General features: G+C 40.0%; 1 protein-coding gene across 6 annotated transcripts in view; it reads left to right on the top strand.

Annotated features, from left to right (window-relative positions):
• LOC119657760 (protein scalloped) overlaps window positions 1-22,869 on the top strand; it is a 323,480-nt gene that overhangs the window by 293,761 nt on the left and 6,850 nt on the right. For 5 of the 6 annotated variants that reach the window (XR_005250166.1, XM_038064824.1, XM_038064821.1 and 2 more), the window contains exons 4-9: window positions 3,277-3,407; window positions 11,456-11,611; window positions 18,853-18,893; window positions 19,243-19,420; window positions 19,483-19,548; window positions 19,622-19,788. Coding sequence is in view for 5 of the 6 variants with exons in the window: in XM_038064824.1 (XP_037920752.1) it covers window positions 3,277-3,407; window positions 11,456-11,611; window positions 18,853-18,893; window positions 19,243-19,420; window positions 19,483-19,548; window positions 19,622-19,788 (739 nt within the window). In the remaining variant the exon portion in view is untranslated. The remainder of the gene's footprint in view (window positions 1-3,276; window positions 3,408-11,455; window positions 11,612-18,852; window positions 18,894-19,242; window positions 19,421-19,482; window positions 19,549-19,621; window positions 19,789-22,869) is intronic. The other variant, XM_038064826.1, reaches the window with a different exon arrangement.

Raw genomic sequence — 22,869 nt, forward strand, 5'->3', positions numbered from 1 at the left:
ATATTCAAGGTTGTCATATTTTAGGGTTCATTCCGGGATAAACTCCAATGCAATGTACTTAAGATGCATGCATTTTGTAAAATGTTGCGCAAAGAACCAAAGTGCGAACTAGATAGGGAAATTATCCATTAGTGTCTAGTAGGAGTAGGCCAATTTAACGGAGTTGGTTCTGGGCACGGGCAAGTGAAATATTATACAGGGTGCGGCAGCATAACTTCCTTTTTTAAAATGCGCGCCACTCAGTTAGTTGATGTCATAGCAGAGCGCTAGTAGTCTCGTTCAAGAGGGGATACTGTAAAGTTTTGTCCCGACACGGTTCATTCACCATCATGCGTTGGAATAGTGAGGAGCGTGCCTTTGCCGTTGAGGTTCACTTTTCAAGCGGATGTTCGGTTATTGCAACACAGCGTCCATTTCAGAATCGCTTTAATTTAGCCCCGTTCGCTCCCGTCCCAGACCGCAAATCAATTGGTACATGGGTCACTACATTCAGACAAACTGCAAGTGCGACAAAAGGAAGAACTGGAGTCCCTCGGCCCCTTAGATCACCTGAGAACATTGAAGCAGTGAGAGCGTCAATGTTGCGATCGCCACGGCGTTCTGCGCGCAAACACGCATCTGCCCTTGGACTATCCGATCGTTCTGTGAGAAGAATTCTTCGTGATGATCTTCATTTTCATCCCTATAAGATGGCGATAGTGCAGGAACTTTCAGAACGTGACTTCAATTTTCGGATGAACGCGTGTGAGCTTCTTCTTGATGTCGTTCCTGAGGGTCCTATTGTTTTTTTTTTGCGATGAAGCTCATTTTCATTTGTGTGGGTCGATTAACAAACAAAACATGCGCTACTGGGCTGACACCAACCCTCGAGAATTGCATCAAAAGCCTTTGCATTCACCCAAAGTCACAGTGTGGTGTGCAATTTCCTCAGCTGGAATTGTTGGTCCCTGGTTTTTTGAGGAAAATGAGGTTACAGTGACAGTGAATTCGGACCGGTATGTAAACATGCTACAGAATTGTTTTTTCCCACGGCTAGAAAATTTGGATTTGGGGGACACTTGGTTCCAACAAGACGGTGCAACAGCACACACTTCAAGAGCATCGATGGCTGTTTTGAGGGAACACTTTCCAGAGCGCCTTATCTCAATTAGAGGCGATTTGGAATGGCCGGCACGCTCTCCCGATCTGTCCCCTTGCGATTTTTTTCTATGGGGTTTTTTGAAATCCCGTGTTTATGTGAACCGTCCAAGAAGCCTACAAGATTTGAAGACCAACATCCAAGAAGAAATTGCCAACATAACACCTGCTATGCTAACAAGAGTCATGACAAACGCCAGAAATCGGTTTACGCAATGTATGGAGAACGGGGGACGTCACCTAACAGATTTGATCTTCAAAACAATGCAAATAAAAACTTTAGACATGTACATACATTATAAAAAATAAATAAATATTTTCCGATGCATACAATAGTTTTTATTGAGTTTTGAAAAAAGGAAGTTATGCTGCCGCACCCTGTAGTAATTTCCTCTTGGTAGCCGAAATATAATAGATCATCTAATCACCCCCCAATACCCCATTCATTAGTTTATCGAATGATTTGATCAAGTTTTCATGATTTTTTTTTAACTCAGAAATCTACAGAACGTTTGTACTCATCCAGTATCCTTTCCCAAATACATAATTAAGTGCCTTGAACATTGATGTACACTTATCATTGTTGTTGCTAGTGTCAACTCCGAACTGAAACTCGGATTGACACTTTATTTCCAAGAAATGCGGCATCGATTGACAGAAAATTCAAAAAGTTCCTTCCACTTCCCATAGAACCGATCTAACAAAACTTGAATTGACATAAATTCATATAAGGAACACATCTAAATACAGTTTTCACCTTTGGTTCCTTTTTTTTCTTCCGAATAATCGAATCCTAATTCGACCCTCTGCTGCTCCACTTTATCACAAGATCGAAAGATTTCAACCGTTTTTTCTTTGGAAATTATTTTCAAATGCCCTTGTCACCTTTCTTCCAACCCTGTCGTTTCTTCTCATTGCCCTTTAGAATCCTGTCTAACTCACAGGAAAGTTCGCTTCACTAGAGAAAAAAGGCACACTTTCACCGTAAATCGACGAAGAAAAAAAAAGCTCCGAAGAAATATCTTACGGATGAACGGTAAGGAAATTCGTGAAATGTTCAAAATAGAAAGGAAGGTGATGGCCCGGTAAGAAAATGGTCCCTTTCAAGCAAAAAGGACATGTCGGGCGAGGGATGAGTTGAATCGGGTTATGTGAGAGAGCTGAATGTACAATAGGATGGTCGAGGGGCTTGAGGGGCCAGGATCAGGCTGGAGGTGGAGGTAGACTGAATGGATGATAAAAACGACATTTCCTTTGACTTTGGGAGAATTGCTTGCTTCTAACTCAATTTGACGAACCCTTTTCTGTTTTTATGGCTGTCGGCGTTCCTTTTTTGTTGTCATCACTTATTAGAAGCTCTATAATTTATTTCGTGTGGAACATAAAAATGGAATTTTGATATCCGGGGAGCGTTTTTGGGACGGCGTAAAGTCGGTATCCGCAAAATTGTTTATTTGTGAATATTATTTGCTGATGTTTAAGCGAAAATTTGGAATTCACTAATATTGGATTGCCATGGAAATGGTTGGAAATAATCGGGCTTCTCTGAAAATTCTGCGTATTAGCAACTTTTTCTGGGTCAGTCTCCTCATTTTGATACTGTCGTACAAATTAAGGGCATCTTTTCTAATTAAATTACGATTTGAGGGATTTATTAAAAGCCCCTTTCTCACTGGTGGCGAAATTATTTTTATTTATTATTGTTACCACAAACTCTTGATTATTAAAATGTTATTTTCGCCCCACACTTTCAGGGAGTTGGGTCGGGAAAATTTCCCAAGAATCTAATATTCTACAATCAAAATCCGTCCCAACGTCATGAAATGGAGAGGCCTCGTACGGGTTGCAGCAAATCGAGATTTATGGGGGGTTATGGTCGTGGCAGACAATTTTATGAGCTACCTTTTCCTTCCTTATCGCATCCTTTATCATTTTCTTCGGCGCTCCGGACCCTGTCGACTTTTATTGCTTGCACTCGACCTGTACAAATTTAATATTTGGAATTAATTGTCTTCAGTGTCGTGACGTACCTTTCTCTTTTCTTGTATTTAATCATCTTCTTTATTGACTTTTTTATTGTCGTTCCCTATATCTATATATTCATTTTGCTCTTATTTTTTTCTTCTGTGTATTTTCCAGGACGAAATGAACTGATAGCGCGGTACATAAAACTTCGAACGGGAAAAACGAGAACACGGAAACAAGTCAGCTCACACATTCAAGTACTGGCAAGAAGAAAATTACGGGAAATCCAAGCTAAATTAAAAGTCGTAAGTATCTTTAGAAGGTGGGGGTATAGAAAATAAAGATCACTAAAATACAAACAGAGAATAGAAGAGGGTTGGACCGGCGGGAGCAGAAGTATAATAAGGGCACCGAACGAGCAAGAAGATAGGATTGTGAGGTAGATAAATTAAGGATAGCAGATAAAGGAGATCCTCTGTACAAGTACCATGTCGGTTGGGGGTTGTTTAGTTACCCTCCAGACCGAGTGGTTGAGTATAAACAGAGGACGAAAAATTGTCAAGAATTCGCTTTGTGGAACAAACCAGACCGTACGTAGCGGAGAAATTCGTTTCTTTTTCTTTCATTTATTCCAGAGAATATTTTCGTGTTTTTCTTTTGTTTTTATTTAGTGAATTCCTTGCTGACCACATTGTGTCCTTGTTGTCGCCCTCTTTTATTGTTGTCCGTGCAATCTACTCTAGTTGTCCTGTCGCTCTCCTATGGCACCCGACTGTAGTCTTTTGTGCTGCTTGGTCTTTTCATTATCGACAATCTATTGTGAAATTGTCGAATTGGGCGAAGAGAGAACTTTTTCAATTGTCCCCACTTAGAGTCGAGTGGAGTTCTTTACTGAGAATAAGAAGAAAGTAATGTTGAACCCAATAAAATTGTAATGGAGACATTCCTCGTGAACTAGACTACGTTTTAATAGAATTATATAAACTGCTTCGGGCGAATATTTTAGGTTTCTATTTTGGTTGAAGTATGTCACGATATTAATAAAATAACGTTTAATTTCAACATGACTAGGACAAATAGCGGAGTGCTTGGAGATCCTGTCATTTTTAAGAATTGGTAACTTGAATGAAATTGATTTTAGTGGTTGATTGCAGGTAGCGTCACTTCGACAATAACAGATTTATGCTAAGATAATTTGGGTGGTATACCCATGCAAATCTCCTAAATGCTTTTGGACTCCTCTAAATTAATATTGGATTTTTCTTTTACTTATGGAGGAGAAATCTTTCAAAAACGCTTACAGTTACAACAGTGTGTGGGACTATAATCTGGTTGCCATTTTCCGCTTGGTGGAGTAAAGAGCGCCAAACAGGCCATCGTTTGTGGTTAACCGAAGTGAACTTTAGCTTCTCTAGGATTTCCTGGGACGCCCGCACTCCTGTATTGTTCTGAGCCAAGTGCCCTTGGGGCGACCCATTCGTCGGCCATCTGGGGAGAGTGGATTTCATTGTAGCCAGTAATGCAATTGTCGCCCCTCCCTAATGTGTGACCTATTCACTGTCACTGTGTGATTCGCAACCACTAAACTCATCGCGATTTTTTCCCCATATCGTCGCGTAACCACCGTGAAGTATTCATCGTTTGGTAGGGGTCTGCTTTACATCAGCAGCTTCAGGTCAATGGTCCGACGCATTTTTCGAAGTTAATTCAGTTCCTGGAGTTTCTTTTCTTGTCATGGCTAGTGTTGTGTTTGCCACGCTTCAATTTGCTTCCGAACTTTGCATCTCCTCTACGATATTATGAGTTGCAATAACTACATCAAGTACCCCCCTCCCCCCGTTTCAACCATGAACCTCCAACAATGGAAGATGCGTAAAATGCACCGGATCCTTCGAGCGTAGAAGCATAATCGAGAAAATCGGGTGACTTGTCTGATCCGAAGCAATTCATACTTCCTGCAAGCACCGTATCCCTTAAGGAACTGTGTCAAGAAGTAACTTAATTCTCCCTTTTTCGCGCCATCCATTTTTTTAGGCACAGGATCAACTTATACCACCATTACTGCACTGTCCTGCGAAGCTCTTTTCTGGTGGCTTTTCGGAAGTCTGACTTCCCTTCACTTTTCTTCTCAAATAAAAAGGGTGCATCTCATTGCCAGAAAATTCAAACGGGTCTAAGGACGCTAAATTTCCTCTACACTGGTTCGGTTCACAATGTTTTCCAATGCTCCCGCCAAACAGAAGTCACATATAGTGGCATAGATTTTATGAGCGATACCACGACCGCCTGGTTGTGGATAAAATCCGGCTCAATAGGTTGCGATGGGCGGTTCATTTAATGCGTATGGTCGACGACAATCCAGGCCGGAAAGTCTATAAGGACCATATCTATAGTAGAAAAAGAAGACGAAGCAGACTCTGCTTCAGATGGAGCGATGGCGTAGGCCAGGAGCCCAGACAGCTTTTAGGGATATCGAATTGGTGGACCTCGGCGCAAAACCGCGATGTTTTTAATTCCTTATTAAGGCAGACGTTATTGCGCCGTGGATAATGATGATCCTTGGGTACTATACTCCCGCAAATTTCGTAAAAGTAGCGATTTTAGACTTCACTGTATTATTCTTGTATTCTAGATACAGTGATATGTAATAGTACATCGGCTTCGTAGAACATATGCGATTGCTACACGACCATATTCTTCAAATCTTGTCACCTCAGATGCAATACACTTGCGCCAGCGGTTTCATCAAATTTCTGGAATTTACTTTTGACCCCTTAATTGATTCTATTGTTTCCATGGTTCTCTTCACCCTCGGGAGTAAAAAAAAGCCGCGGGAGTTATGTCCTGCAAATACAATGGTTAAGGCAAATCATTCATCAAAAACTCACGAACAAGAAGTGAGGTTTAAATAAAAACATTATACAAATTCCAGGAGTGGTTTTTCCACAATTCTAGGTGGCAAATGGCACATAACGTTCAGCTAGTATTCCTTATTAGTCGTAGGACTATATGGCAGGGGCTCGATTCGCGTTATGTCAAGTTGTATTTGAAGTCAGTTTGAAGGACTTTTAAATATGGTTAAATTTGTCAATTTTTTCGACCTTGGCTTTTTAGGCAGTTACCATTTCTACGGTTTTGGTTTTCGTTTTAAGAAGTTTTCGTCATAGTTGACTTCATTCAGTCACTTTTAACTTCTGCAATTTCGACCTTTTGGATGTTAATTGTAGGCAATCAGTTTCATCATTTGACGAGAGATAAAGCGAGGCTGGTGCTTCGCTACAATTTTAAACGCACTCGATTATTTTAAATGACAAGCGTACAGTTTGCGTTTTTTACAATTCCATCACTTAGATTACCGGTATGGGATGAAGATGGAGATTGCCGGTATGGTATGGAGATGCTAGGCAACTCAGATTCACGTTACCTTCCTCGGCATTGATGTCGGGTAGATAATATTCATTGTTGGGACGAACAATGACGCGGTTAGGCTGCAGAGGCGGTTTAACCTTGTCTACTCCACTTTTTAATATGCTAGAGCCCTTTTTGACGAGTAGAGCCGTCAGAGTAAGCTGGATGCAGAGGAAAGGGATTGGGTTCGTTATATAGTCGTCATTGAGGGAAAATTGGCTAGTAACAGAGAGAATTATTCGAAGGAGTATCTCGGCTCCACAAGTTCAAACGTCGTTTTCAAAGCAGTTCCTGGTCCGAAGAGAACGATGGGAAGTTGTTGACCTTGCCGTTCGTTCGGTGGCACGTTCGTGAAGCTTTGAGTGAATGTTGCCATTCGCATCTGAGTGGTAAACCCTTTTCCTTGTCTTCTTAGAGCCAATGAGTTTGGCGAGACATTGGAAGCTGATGCTCTCGAACTGCGAGCCAAGTCATTCGTGGTAGCGATCGGGATGTCAAAACGTAAAATCTGTATTAATCAGAAAGCAACGGAAATTAATTTCGCCTCGATTCTCCTGTTGGAGGTTTGTAATGCCGAGAAACCTTGCTACGCTGACAAGACTGGCAAGTCCGGACCCATTAAACGATATACTTAGTCATGTTTGGTCTAGTTCCCCCACCGGGATGCGATAGGCCGTGGATAATGCCGAATATGAATCTGCGGAGAGGTGCAGTAATGTAGCGACAATGCATTTCTATCGAGACGTCGCCATAGACTGCCTTATAATGATCTTATACTCTCAGCTTTACAAACCTGGTTTCAAGAAGGTGCCTCAGTTTGACGTCGGCTTCCTGAGCTATCTTGAATTCTAATGTGTTGATTGTGACTGAGACGTCAATGAGTTCAATGCGAGATGGTGAACTAATTGATGTAATTGAGTAGTCGTTCTTATCTCAGAGACGATCTTTCGGACTTGTGCTTAAAAATGTAACTGGGCGGCGTGTGATCAGTCTTGATCCGGGGCGGACTGCCCTCGACCAAGTCACGGAAGCACTTGAGGGCGCTGTAAATGACATGGAGCTCCCTGTCTCTGAGCATCGCTGAATTTCTTTAAAAAGAAGGAAAAGAGGGCAACCACCATTGCGCAGTCAAAGCAGGTATACTACGGATGCCTCTAGTATGCTCAGGAACGCCTTCTCCGCTTCTAGGGTTCCGGGAACTGGTCGTTTGTCTTTCTTTTTAGATCTGACAATGCAAGTGTGAATAAGTGCAGATCATGCCGAGAAACTGCCGCCAATCAACAATGATAATCAGCTGAGGAATTTCTTCTTTCCTTCTAGAGTGACATTTTGTCTCCAAAAACGCATTTGTTGCGTGGATAGAAAGTTCGACGTCACTTAGACGTTGCAACACAGCTATATTTTCGAGAAAATCTGGATGGCATCGATGTATTTGAAAACGAAATTGATTCCTCGCAAGTATGTATCAATATAGCGTTGGAAAGTTTGGACATCGTAGCAAAGTGGCTCTGAATTTCTGCAATCGAAAAGGATTGGAATTTAGTGAATTGCACGGCATCTATCGTAGAAAAAAAATAGAAATATAAATATCATCCGAGCATGGCTGAAAAATGGTGAAGCCGTGACACATTGTGGCAGTCTGGAATCGGGGCTACCTCGAAATCTTAGCAATCGCCGCATAGCCGTATTTTTCGAAGGCTGACATGAACGATTGTCGATATCGAATTGGAGATATGCCTTAACTATCTTCAACTTGTGAGGACAAAGACGAGCTGCGTTACCTACTTTCTGGCCATGTGAAAATCTCATGATGAGGCTATTTGATTGTAGAGATTTGTGTAATATCGATGAATTTCGGGAGAAAATCCTGGTAGACTTGGTTGTATCGAATGAAGAGAATGTAGGAGGGTTGTTGGATATAACGTTATTGTGGATGAAAAACCCTCTCTTTGTCTGTGGCATTCCTATCTTGCAGACCTATAATAATTCTAAAATGAGAAATGAAGTCTTCACCAATGCGGCTACATCGGCAATAATAAATGTTCAGGAAAGGCGACGCCGATTGTAGAAAGCTTCTCACCAACGGTTTCAATATGTTTTCCGTTGGAAGTGACAAATGCAAGGGTCATTAATTCCTTGTTTATACTGGAGTAATCCTAGGATAAAACAGAAACAGCAGCACCAGAGTCGACTAGAAGTGCGAGTCGTGTAGCTATGTCCTTGAGATTCAAGCCCCCGATCTTTTGAGCTCTGAAATGTTTTTTTAGTTTTCCTGCTTCTTACTCGAGGTCTTGTTGAAGTCACGAGGCAGTCGCCACTTCCTGACATGGTCTTCACATCGTCAGGGATAGTAGTAACTCTAGTATGCAGAAAATGAACAAACTCGACAATTGATCTGTCCTCTGTTTTGTCTTTTGATTCTTAAGCGAGAAAAATTAGCTTCGAACTTATAAAGTCAATTAATTATCGCTTAGAGAGTATCTACGTCTAACGATGTATTAGAGGAATTTTCCTGGCGAGAGATCTTGTTGATAGTGAGACGAGTAATCAGGACCATCTTGTCAACTGATTGAGAATTGTAGAAAAATCATTTACTAGCACGTGGACACAGATGCAGGAAAAGCGTAGGCAGGAATGTTTCGTTGTACTGGCTCGCAGCTAAATTTCGTATTTGTTGAAGGTATACGGCACCGTATATCCGCTATTTGCCATGGAGAGAAAGCGTTGACGATGCATTCTTCCAGCATTACGTAGTTATCCTTCCCTGGTAGATTGAAACAGACAAGTTTAGCATCGAAATTATTGGCTAGAACTTTGAAGTATCCGATATGATTATGTTAAGCGAAATTTTTAACTCGGCCATAGCGGAAGTGGAAGCGAATACGTCGACATATGCATTACTGGCTGTGCCATGCAATGGAATCCACTTTTCCAGCCGATGTTGCCCTAGATTCTCACAGTGCAGAACAATAGAGGAGGAGCGTAGGGCTCTCAGTCCTTGAAGGAGTTGAAGTGCATTTGATCCAACCGAGAACGATGGTGCATAGGCGTGTTGGACGGCTCCATTTTGGAGATACTGGCAACTATATATTATATGGCGAAGTAGCTTCGGAGATTATCGTACCAGAATGGGGGAAGTTTTATAGTGTTCACAGCGTCAAGAATATTTTTGTATCGCTCGAATAGTAGATCGAATTACTTCATGGTTCGTTTAGCTGTGCAGGAATACCACTGGTGCCCGTGTTTCTTGCAAGAGACTTTGAAATCGTTTTTGTTCGATTACAAGGTTTGAATTCTGAATAATTGTCCTTTGGATGGTGACTGCAGTCGTCGGTTTTACAAAAGATGGAACGTGTTGAAATGTAACTCTTCTATTTCTTCTTAAGTTCGGCCTTCTAAAATAACAGAATGCGACAACTGATCTGATCTAACTCCAGGCTTATCGACCTTTTTAACCCCTTCCAATTGTTGAACTTCAATCTTCTGGGTATCTTCAACTGTACTTCGTTAAACACATTATTGAGGTACCCAATTTAGTAGCGTATTCGGTTATAATATTAAGTGGTCACAATGGAAGGCTGCGGCTCAAGTCTTATTGATGGCAAAAGCATTTGTATTGAAAGTGGATGTCAGATACTAGTCGACTCAGTTGTGAATGAATAGCTGAGTCCAGTTCCATTACGCTGCTTAGCAAAGGTTTCACGAGCTCAATGAATGTTCTGTTTGCGATCTCCTTTTGCATCCACAGGACTTTCTCCTTTTCAGATTGCTTTCAAGTCATATCTAAACCCATGGTTCATTTTTCGTCCCCGTAAAGAAAGAATTAAAGTAAAAGTTTTTTGTCATTTCTCACTGGCCTTTCTTAAACATCTTGAGATTTGCAAATACGATAGAGCGAAGTTCAATTAGTTCCCTGGCATAACCTCTGATGGGTTTAGCGTAGAACATGAAGTTGTTGCCCCCTTCGCTCCATCATGTGTTATGCAGTCCGTTTCTGAGACGGGTTTCGCAAATTCAACGATGCAGGGTTGCAAAGTATCCCTCTCCCCTATTCCCCATCCAGCCAAGGCGAGCCTTAAGCATTCCATTTCACAGTAATTTCCCTTGCATTACTTTGTGAACCAATCATGTAGCCCAGTACATAGAATCAGTATGAAATAATAAGCCATCAGTTGTAGAAGAACTGCAAGGATATCTACAAGCATCTCTGACCTAAACAAACAAGGAAAAGAAGCTGAATGTTGTGGTCCTTTTGAAATATTTCAACTCAGGAACAACCTTTTGAAACTGGCTATTCGTATAGAGAGCCTTCCATTTTCACATTAATCAAATGGATGTCCCGCTCGATCAACTGGAAATGACGGCAGTCTTGTTCCATTTACGACTTGATTTCATGTGGTCCACTATAGGTTGCTTGTACTGGTCGAAGCTAACGCTAAATATTTGCGTCCTTGATTTCACATACGCCTTTGCATCTTGTTTGAATGCTTTCAGTTATATCTGTAGTTCAGTTTGCTTTGACGCAAAGTACTCGATGTTTTGAGATTGACATTTTCCTCGGAGTTGAGCTATGTACTCTAGTTAGAGCAGAATTCAGTATTGTGGCTTGTTTTTGTCTAAATGCTAATACCTGGTGTATTATCATTAGTGGTTTAACCTGCTGTTGACAATTTCTAGAATATATAAGGTTAAGCAGGATATCCCATCAATCTTTTGTGGCTCCATTGAATTATGAAGATTTACTTCTCCTCCTTCACGTCTTTCTTGATATAGGATCAGACTCTCAATCAAAACGTACATTACTACAGTCAGAATATTGTCCAATCCAGACATTCTTACAGAAATTAAATCTTTTCTTGAGTATCATTTAAAATAATAAGATAAATAATAAGATCCCGTTGCAAAATTGTATCTTACATAAAGAATTCTATAAATATTTTTCTAGGATCATATTGGCAACAAGGAGAAAGCCCTTCAGACAATGTCGAGTATGTCTAGTGCTCAAATTGTTGATGTGACAACAGGCAAAGGTCTAACATTGACTGGACCACCACCTCCTCATCATCCCCTGCATCCATCATTACCTTATCATCGTCCTCCTGTAAGAATATACGAAAAGAAACATTCAAAAACGAAATGCTTGTGACTAAAAGAAATTAAGAATTAAAAAGCAAGCTTCCCAGAATAGAATGGATCATTATGTACAGTTTTATAAAAATTCGATATTCTGTTAAAATTTAATAGAATTGCGTGCATTTGTAATATTTATGGAGTGGTTGGTTGGTTGGCAGTTAATTTATTAATAGTCGCAAAAAGCTGGGGCTGATGAATCATTTAACTGCGTCTCATTGTTGCTGTGTACTCATGCTGGCCTTGTTGTAGCTGTTTGTATTGTTGGTTGGCTGGTGGTGACGCCAGGGTTGATTGTCTCTCATGCTTATCATAATTCTTAGTATTAAGGCGATAATAATCATTGACATTGCATTAGTTTCCTCATGCCAGTTTGTAATTATTGTTTCACGGAGTAGGCTCTAAACGCTACCCTTAAAACGTCTAGAACTATTAAGGATTTTACTTTGTGTTGTAATTTGTGATTATGTGATTAAAGCGACTAATACTCTGTTTTCCTTTTTCAGTGAAAAGCTGGAGTGTAAGATCTTAGTGTTAAGGGCCCCTGAATTCTACAAATTGAACTTCGTTAGTCAAAAATCGAAGGGGCTCTGAGACATCTAACGAAGTATATATGTATATTCAGTAGACCGAATGTAGTAGGCACAGCCGGCTGAACCGAAAGCTTCCCCACACATTCCAACTAAGTTTGCAAGGCTGCACTTGTTTTTGTAAAGAGTGGAGTTCTTTAATCCGAGATGGTGTATAATTTCCATAACTATGAGCTTAAGTTCAATGTTGTACAGGCAAAAAGATTTCGCAATTCATCGTGAGCTTCTTCCGAAGATACATCTGAGTTTCCAAGTTCCAGACTGAATATAAATCTCCGTTTTGAACCTGTATCCCAACACTTGTAGCTTACTATTTCTTATCTCATCGATAAATAAGTAAGTAAGCAGGCTCAATTCAGCCTCGCAGCGCTCTTTATACAACAAGTTAAAAGAGGATCATTTATTCGTCGTATTGAAAATCGATAGAACCTATCATCATGATGGAATAGAATCACGTTGTTTAGTAATATCATGGCACAAAACAATCGATTTTTGTTTCCCTTATACTAATGACCATCTTTTCGGTACTCATTGCTTTTTATCTGAAATTCCCTTGCGATTCCTCTACTATCATTCCATTAATACTGTGAAACCCTATGTCGCACCATTGCTACCCGTTTCTGGTAACGTGCATCAACTATTCCTAGGACTTCTCGAGGAACCTATAAATCTCAAAATAAAGATATGATTTGATGATGACCACGGTAGTGAGTTTCCATGTTTTTCTGCCTTTGGATTGAGGCGGTCCTGAGATTGGAGCAATTGGAAAGATAGTTTGGCCTACCGACCTTCCGATAAAGCATCCAGCACGTTCAATACACGCATCTCACCAGACGCTGTCTCACCTTTGCCCTGACAGCAATCTGACGTAAGATTTTCTCTTGAAATGTGTTGCATTTTTTTGTTGTATAATCAGCTTCAATTGCAACAACGTTACCTTGCTTTTAAGGTATCGCTATATAAAGTAGTTTGTTGGATGTTAAATTGGGGTTCGTCGAGGGCAGGATGTTACCCCTTCGTCAAATAAGGTTCAGATGATACCTTTCCCTTAACATGCACATGCCCTCATTTCAAGTATAACACATGGCTCGATGCTTCCTTCGATTTTTGCAATATAGGAGCCGGAAAATCCGTCAGCATTTCGAATTAACATCTACTGTCCGACTGCTATAGTCTTCGGAGAAAATGGCCCGCGATTCCAATCAAAATCCCATCTCAAAACCATCTCAAACTTGCTAAAGGATTTCTCCCGCGCGTAGTATAATTCTTCTGACACCTTCATGTTGTGTGGTTTGTATCGACCCTGTTTTTTTCAAATCTCTCAACTCACTGCTTAATTAAATTATTGTTCGCTTACTAATAAGCCGCAGTTCGAATTTGACACATAAGGTCGAAGGTTTTCGTAATAAGCGTGGACACAAAACGCGCAGATATGGGACACCATGAAAGGGGTTGCCTCTGCTCTGAGGGAAGTCGTCAGTTATCGACTTTCTCTATGTTTGTTATTCCCCTATATTCCAAAAGGACGACTTCATTAGATTTCAAATGAAGTTGTGAAGGCGAACCTATAAGCCTAGGTTTACGCAGATACGGAAAACTCCATACCACTGCTAATAGAAACTTTTTCAACCAGGTTTATGAATAACTTGATATCCTCAATAAGCGCAATATTGATTTTAATCTTTAGTCTGAATATCCTTGACCCGATTTCTGAATACAATACCATTTCGGCAAGGTTCACGATCCGGTGGGTAACAATCATAACTCATTTGCGATCTATACGAGGCTTTTGAGGAATGGTGTCATCGTCCATTGCATTGCAGCATGAAGTATAGTGTCTCTTAGATAAATAGTAACATTTCCACTGAATTCATCAACTTAAACAGGCTGAGCAGTCGAGGTACTGTCTTCCTTTTCACAGTCGAAAGCTTTTCAAAAGTAAATGAAAAACAAGTGAAACGAACATCTTAACACCATTGTTCTACGATGAGACGCAAAGTGCTGTTATGGTTTATTCAGTAATTCCAATAATAGAAGGATTAGCAACTTCAGTCAAACATCAGGGACGAAAATGGCTTATTGTTTCATCCAGAGCAGAGGCAATTTATCAGACGCTACCTCACTCTTGGTCTCGGAACAGTAGATTACTCAAATTGAAAGCTTTTATACCCGATACAATTTTATTTTTTGTGGGAGGTAAATATTGTTCCCCCATCTTGCCTAATTCAGAGTGGTAGAGTTTCGGCGAATGAACCACTTCGAAATATTTGTCATCTACTTAGCATGATAATTTTCGCATTCGTGAACGATATCTAGGTTGTGAAGGTGACTCGCGTTAAACCTGCGCAAGTACTTCGTCATCGGTCTCCTTCGCCCATTTCACCCTGTATATACGATAGTTCATGAAGGTTTCGGTCCATGACTTCAAATTATCAACCTCAGTAGCCAAGTCCTATTCAGATCAGACTACCTAGTACAATATGGCATTCTACATAGTCCCCCCTCTCTTCGTCTTCATGTTGGATAGGATGCTCTGGCTCATCAGGAACTTAGGAAGGGCGCTTTTCATTCATCATCACCACATTGATCTGGAACAGTCCTGGTCTTATGCCAAGTACGTTGAGTTCGTTACTCCCAGTAATTTCTTGAAGACAGGTTGAATCTGATCATATATATGTTATTGCTCTTATAGGCTTTTAGAACGAGGTCTTTCTCGTCAATTTGGATCAAGTAGCCAATCAGCCGTAGTCTATGTTATTGAGCCTAATCTCTTCCATGATTATCAGGATATCACTCAAAAATTTCGTCTTTATACTGGAGTCTGAATCCTGCACGGACCCGAAAATCCTCCGGAGGAACTTCCTTACTAACGTGGGAAGAGTTCATAATTTTGTTTGCTTATGCCCCAAGTTTTGGAAGAATACATCAAGACAGGCGATATCATGTTTTCGGCTATAACTTTTGACCTCATATAGGGGGCGAAATTTACGTTCTTCGAAGTTGTATCTTCCTATTTGCAATTAACCACTGCGTCTCGTCGTTATTCTGGAAGCTAATGTCGGTACCATAAATGTGATGTAGCTTTCGTTAAGCGGATTGAGTGGACTTAATGAGGATACTCAATACTGAATTTCGGACCACTTTTTCCGATGCCAGATTGAAGACAACAGACGATAGCATGTTTCCTGTCGCCGCCCTTTAGTAATGTTGAATGCTTCAGACAATAATCTGGCTGTGCCTCGTACATTGGTCATAGTTATCTTAATCAATTTTGTTGGGAAATAGATTCTCTCATAGCGGCGCAAAGTTATATCCTAGGTATGTTATCGTGCGTCATCCTGAAGTCGACAAGAAGCGGGTACAGAAAACTACAGCAAGCTGACATTTAAGGAATTTATATCAGACCTAATACCAGGTGTATAAATATGAAACCATCTTCTATTCATACATTGATATCTGTTGTAATCTGTTAATTTTTTCTTATCGTTTTGACGTCTGTCAAAAATAAAACCTATTTATTTGGAGAATCCTAAACGGAAAAAATCATAGGTTGATCCAGGCGAACCATCAACATCGACATCGTCAAATCGCTTTGAAAAGAAAACAATGCTCTGCGTTTGGTGGGATCAGAAGGGAATGATCTATTATGAGTATCTAAAACCCGGTGAAACTGTTGATACGCAATGCTCCCGACATCAATTGATCGATACCATCACCGTCAGGTTGTGAATAAAATCCGGCTCAGTAGATTACGGTGGGCGGGTCACTTAATCCGTATGGATGAGGAATATGCATCCCGGAAAGTCTATAAGGGCAATATCTATGGTAGAAAAAGAAGACGAGGCAGGCCTTGTCTGAGATGAAACGATGGCGTAGGTCAGGACGCCAGACAGCTATTAGGGATATCGAATTGATAGACCTCGGCGCAAAACCGGGATGTCTGGAGTTCGTTATTAAGGCAGGCCTATACCAGATACCGGTTGTTGCGCCGTTGATAATGATGATGATTGTTCCATTTTCGTCACTGCCTCCCCCCCCCCCCCCCCTTTGTCCGTTAAATTTCGTTGCCGATCTTGAACTGGATTGAACTCAACGGAGGGGATTATTGGTACTTAGCTAATTAGAATACTTGATTTTGACGAGCCAAACACTGCCCAGGCCTCACAACGAGAACGGGTTAAGCGGGGCTTTGTTTTAATGGGTGCAGGATTTTTTTTACTCTCCAGATTGGCCAGTTGGTCTATTGGGTCCTTAGTTGATCCTAGAAGAATTTGTTAGTTCGAAGCTTTATTGCACGTAAATTATAATTTTATGTCTGTAATAAACCCTCATGTTGTGCATAGTGTGTCAGCAGCACTTACGTGTCATCGCCGTTAGTTTCAGCCCGACTCTGGTTATCTCTTCCTCCAAAATCTCAGTATTCATGCTTCTTGCCATGGATTGCCATACTAAATATAAATACGGTAGTCCTTACGAAACACTTGAAGATGGAACCATGGTAATAAGCGTGTTCACAAATTACAAAAACTTTGACTGAAAACTTGCATCTAAGTGCCTTTTCACTGTTTGATTATTTCGCGTTCCAGATAATACTTGTTTCGCTTTTAGACTGAAGCCGAGAAGTTCTGAAATCACCATCTAGCCTATCATTCCATAACTGTTTCGATCCGCCTTTTGATCTTCCCCCATCGGCTTGGCTGTTCAGCCCGATTTTAGCTAAGGAGTTCCTATCAACGCAGTCTAACCAACCATACCATCGAAGATGCCTCGCTCATTGTCTCCTCCACGATGGGTGCAATGTGATATCAATCGCAAATGACTTCATTTCAGATGTGATCATAACAAGTTATGCCACTGATTCAACGCAACGTTCTCGTTTCCACTATCGCAAAGCCGTATTCATTGCCTTGGGTGGCCTGTCAGCGCTCGGAACGGTTGTGCTGTTACGGAAGCAAAAAATGGCCCCATGCAGCCACTCCATTATTCAAACTAGGTAAAAATTTTGTCGAGAAAGTAACCTCAGATTTTATTCTTGGAGACTTCGGGAGGCAGAATGAAGTTTGACCTTTTGATCATTCATTCATAATATTTCCCTGGAAAAAAATGTGTGCTCTAGCGTCCTAGCCGTGTCCTGTTTCATCGTCGATGTGCCCTGTTCTAGTGTATTCCTGCTGTATTGCATTGCCTAGTACTTACCGTCGTGGAAGTAAGAATATGATTTAGTGGTAGGACTAGTCAGTAAGACTAGCCACTTGAGCAAATTCTAGAAGGAATATTATTAATTGTCGTAAAACTACGATCGTTTCGCTTTTGTTCATGGGCACTTAAACTCTCTTACATATGTTGCGAGCAGTTAAACACTGGGATTTTCCTAAAAACGCGCAAGTGTATATCTCATTACTATTATTATTAAACTTTGAAAGAATTTGGCTGGAGGCTTGGAGGAGCTCTGCGATGTCGGTATCTGAGAACCTGCGTACATATCGTTCATCTTGTCAGTCTAGAATCTGCCCAACAACCGAATTTCGAGCAAAAAAAAGTGTGATCAATGTTATTCACAAAAATGAAAAAAATGCATTCCACTCAGTTACAACATGGGACTTTGGAACAAGAAAGAACAAACAAGGCAAACTACATTTCTTACACCACTTTTTGGAGAGATTCCCCAACTCTTCTCAAACAGAGCCTACAAAAATACATTTAGGAATTAGTGAATCGCTAATTGTTATGACAAAGCTTGTAATTATGTCACGTGAGTGTTAGCTAGAATCTCTACAGTGTCTTCAAATGTGCTCAAAGATCTCTAATTGAATTGAGATTCGTTTCAATTACACAGACACTAGTGGAGATAGAACGAATCCATGTGTAATTTATTGAATGAACAGGGTGTAGACTAATTCGATAATGGCTTTGGTTACTAATCGATTTCTCATAGAGAAGAAAACAAATTGGCACTTTCTCGTTGGTTTTTGTTCCGAGAGTTTGCATGCATGTAATCCTTCGGGTTTGTGTAGCCCTTCCATTCTCGATACTTGAATGTTGCTAATTAGTATAAGAGATGATAGTGAAAACAATGCAATCGAAACTCAAATCTTAGGATTCCTTGCAAATGAAATCCCTCCGACAAGCAATAATCATATTCTCAATATCCTTAGGAGACGCTCCAATTGTTTTCACAATTAGATTTCAACTTGTTTGATGTTCACTCGTCTTCGAATGCACGAGTCCGTAACATTTACTATTTGGTCTTGCTTTTAAAGTTGTTAACCTGAATTGAAAATTGCTCCCTAGATACGACTTTATGTACATTCTATCGTCATGCATTTGATAAAATCGTTCGTACTAATTGTAAAAGCATAAATAACAAAACATCTCCATCCACTACAGCTAAAAACTGTGAAATCTGCTTCTCATGGTCAACTAAAGTTGTTAGATCTGTTGCTTTTCATAAGCTAGTAATGCGAATTCATAAATTAAGAGACATTTGTTTTGGGCCCATCTTGACGATTGTGTCGAAGTGCTTTTCTCTGTGTTGAAATTGCTTAGAAAATGCTTTTTGTCCATTGAAAACGTAATGCTTTAAGTATTTTATTGATTTGTTCGTGTCATTTCTTTCTTCCAGCAATTTTGGCAGCCAGGACTTCAGGCGAGTACTTCACAAGAGTAAGTATGCAAATGAAAGCAAAGCAAGAGAATATTCAGAGTGGCTATGGTGACTATCAAAGTGGAGCTGTTTTCAATGCCATGTAAACTTTTCATTTATTTTTATTCACATTCCCAGACGGCTTGCAATTTCTCGGGCTGAGTGTAAAGATGCAGTCGTCATGTGAGGTTAAAGCTTTCGATTAAAAATTTAATCAAAGGACAAACCCACTTTCCTGGTCACTATTGTCGCCAAATGATTTACATATATTTGTTTCCGACTAGAGTTCTCATAAACGACCTCTTTTATTGTATTCACTTTTCCAGCACATTCTGAGTACAATACATTTCTATCATTTTTCAATTTCAGTATTAAGCCTTTTGCACAACCACCATATCCCTCCGGTAAACCATCAACAGCTGTTTCTGGTGATATCGAAGCAGGTCTTCCACCAGCGCAACCTTCATGGGAAGGTCGAACGATAGCAACGCACAAATTTAGACTGTTAGAGTTCTCAGCGTATGTGGAAATCCAAAGAGAAGAGCTTGTAAGTATCTGAAAATATCGGTCACCGAATCGCAATTCAAAAACTATAAATTTTTATTTCAGTACCACAAGCATATGTTTGTCCACATAGCAAGTAAGCCACCCACGTATACAGATCCAATGTTAGAGGTAAGTTGTTCATGATATGCAAATGGATTGGATTAACAATTTGGAATAAATTTCAATTTGTCTTCTATTGCAGTCGATCGAAATTAAACAAATATCAGATAAATTCCCTGAAAAAACTGGCGGCCTTAAAGATTTATACGAAAAGGGACCGCAAAATGCTTTCTATTTAGTGAAATGTTGGGCCGATTTAAATACAAATGTTATAGATGAAGCGGGTGCCTTTTATGGTGTTTCAAGCCAGTAAGTATATCAGTTTGTTCTCCTCCTTTTTTCTCTTAGTGTTTAATTAGAAACTATAGGGGATATTACATGTATCTACCAAAATATTTCAAGTAATTTTATGCTTCTTAGTTGCGGGTCATTTTAATTCATTCCATTTCTTCATTGAACTTAACAACCAAAATATTATTAATAAACGCTAGAAGACGGCGAAAACTTCCAAAATTCCATACCAATGAATATGCCACAGTTGCTGAACTGTAATGGATTATAACATCCTTTGTCAATCAATTGTCATAAGATATCCCATCCTAGATGATTAGCCTTAACTAGCAAAGGATCCAGCGCAATCCAGTGTAATTCAACGTGGATGGTGACATCCTTGGTAAAATTGGTACATGGATGTTAGGCGGGTTCATTTTGATAAAGGAATGTTTATGATGATACTGCACAAAATCCATCACTGGTTACATATAGTTAGTTTTCAAATAGTTTAGATGGATTGTTGAAAATAAAGAAATAGAACTTTGCAAATTTGCCATAACTCCGACAGTTCATTCGATTTTAATATATAAATTCGTGGTTCTACTCAAAATCGAATGAAATATCAGAAGGCCATTACGGACCAAAATCCAGAATAACATTTGAAGTTTGAAAATGATTTCGCCAACACAGCCTTCCATTTACCAATAGGATCGGACACACAGGCTCAAATTGCTGGTGATACAAGATCCTTGTTTATTTTATTTCCGAACCGAGACGACTTCCATCTCTTAGTAGGCACTGGATACTTACTAGCCAGCGAAGTGGTAGATAACGTGAGCGATGACCATTCGGCACGATAAGGAATTGAGATTTGAGAACGTTCAGAAATAGGTTTCAAATGAGCTCACAACGGTGACACTCTATTCCACAAAGAGTGGCACTTCGTGCGAGCGGGTCTCAGGGTAACGTTAAAGCTACCATCGTTCCGCAAATAATCTTAACACGGCTGCAAGCACATCCAAAGCCGTAATACCATTAAGGGATTATATAAAGTTGTGAAAGCCGCTTCTTGAGCCGCGATCTTGAGAATATCTTCACCAAATTTTAAAACGAACAGAGCATTAGGTCCGAAGTTAGAACTATTTATAACACATTACCTCGCTGCTCCACCGTAGCTGTGCATAGACTTTTGAATAATATAATGGCGATAATGGCTTGTAGCCAACATCAAATCGATGTTTTAGAGTCTGGAGAAGCAATACTGTATGGCCCTGGAATCCACAACTCGGTGTAAATAAATAAGTTCATTTTTAAAATGGAAAACACAAACTAAAAATCTAAACATTTTTTGGATAGTTCATATTTTTACAAATCCTTCGTTCAGCAACTAGATAATACGATATACTAACGGAAATTTTTCAAAATTCTGCTTCCCGCTGACCGGTTTCAAGTTATCTCCACCGCAAACCATTCCCAAGAAAAAGCTCCCCAGGAAAACGGCTGTAGATTTGCAATTTTTAATTTTTTTTTCTTAAATAAAATGTTTACAAGTACGTGGCAATATGTATTAATCGATGCTGCTAACCGCTTTTAAATAGACATTTACTAAGTTGTTGGAAAAAATCGAGAAAGTGTGGTCATATCCACTGTAAATGTATATAATCCCTTAAGTCGATAGTATAGGCTGAGTTAACTTCTGACGTGTGCTTGATTCTGGCTTTAAACAAGATCTCTCATGGCGATTTCCGTCAACCTATGTCGAGCCTCCCTATTTTAAGGATTTAGGATCATCTAAGGTGACTGCATATTTTACCGGGGATACGGGCTTGCAGCTGAGATGTACAAAACTAATGCCAACCACACCAATTAAGGCAACTAAAATAGCAACGACACAACTGGCTATAGATTTTACAGGAAACAGTAGTATACAGCGCGCGTAAAAGAAGTCTCCTTCCTGGGCAGAAAATAGAGGTGCTGGCAGTGAGAGGGCAAATACAGAGCACCGCGTATAGTAATAGTTGCGGCGGACAAAAAGTACATATACCTCCGAGTCTGCAGTCAATAGATATCTTAAGCCGGCAAGAACGGTTGAATAGATATCCCATTTAACAGCTTTGTTGGAAAAAATACCTCCATTGACGTTAAAACTAGCATAATGGAATTGGAAGAACTCCTGGCTCTTATCATAACCCAGCGAGGCTTCTAGACAATCATCGAAGAGAAGTTGAAACAAAAAGAAAGCCACTAGTGCAGTAGTTAGTTTAGAAAACGTCGGAGAGGCCACATACAACCAATAAACAAGTCGGAATACCTGAAGCTCGGGGCTTCAGGCATAAAGGTTTTGTGTTTATTTTATGTGGGAAACTCTCTTTGCTTGTTTTGCCATTCGTACATAGTTAAGAATGCAAAATATTATGCAATACATTGCCAAAAAATAAGTTTACATATGTACACAAATATTGTGCTCAAAATTTATCTAACGCATCTTCATGCATTTCCACTTTACTCTGTGCACGAAAGCATACATACGTACAAATATGTTCATCATGCATTGAACACTATCCACAAATTATATTAGCATATATATATACAAACATGCCTGTCTCCAATAATTGATACTGATATTGAAATAACTAGAAAAAAAAAGCGAAAGTGTCTTCATGGACCCTGTCGTTCATATAAGTTCACTTTATACATATGATAATCACGTCATATACGCCCTAGAGTGCAATAAATTTATGTAAAATGCAATATTTTGTCTCTAAATAACTTTGTTAATAATGTTTTTGGAATGCGTTCAAACTAATGTCCTACAGGATGTATTATGAAAGTAATGCGCATTGTTTTATTATGACTTAACTATACATGGCAGTGCGGATGGAGATTGTGGAGAAGGTTCTGCCCTGTCAGATGCGCCTTGTCTCAGTTTGCTCTAAGCAATAGGAGTGTTAGGACGTGTCTTTCTGCGAAGTCTGTTTCGATTGTGTCACTGCGTAATGGAGCGCTCACTGTAACAGCGGTACGCCTGGGAAGAATGCAGCGGAAACTTATCAAATGCTTCAAGAGAACTTTTAAGTAGGGATGCATTTCGAGATCCCAAGAAGGGGGCACAAGGCC

The sequence above is a fragment of the Hermetia illucens genome, chromosome 5, assembly GCF_905115235.1.
Source record: "Hermetia illucens chromosome 5, iHerIll2.2.curated.20191125, whole genome shotgun sequence".
NCBI classification, from domain to species: Eukaryota; Metazoa; Arthropoda; class Insecta; order Diptera; family Stratiomyidae; genus Hermetia; species Hermetia illucens.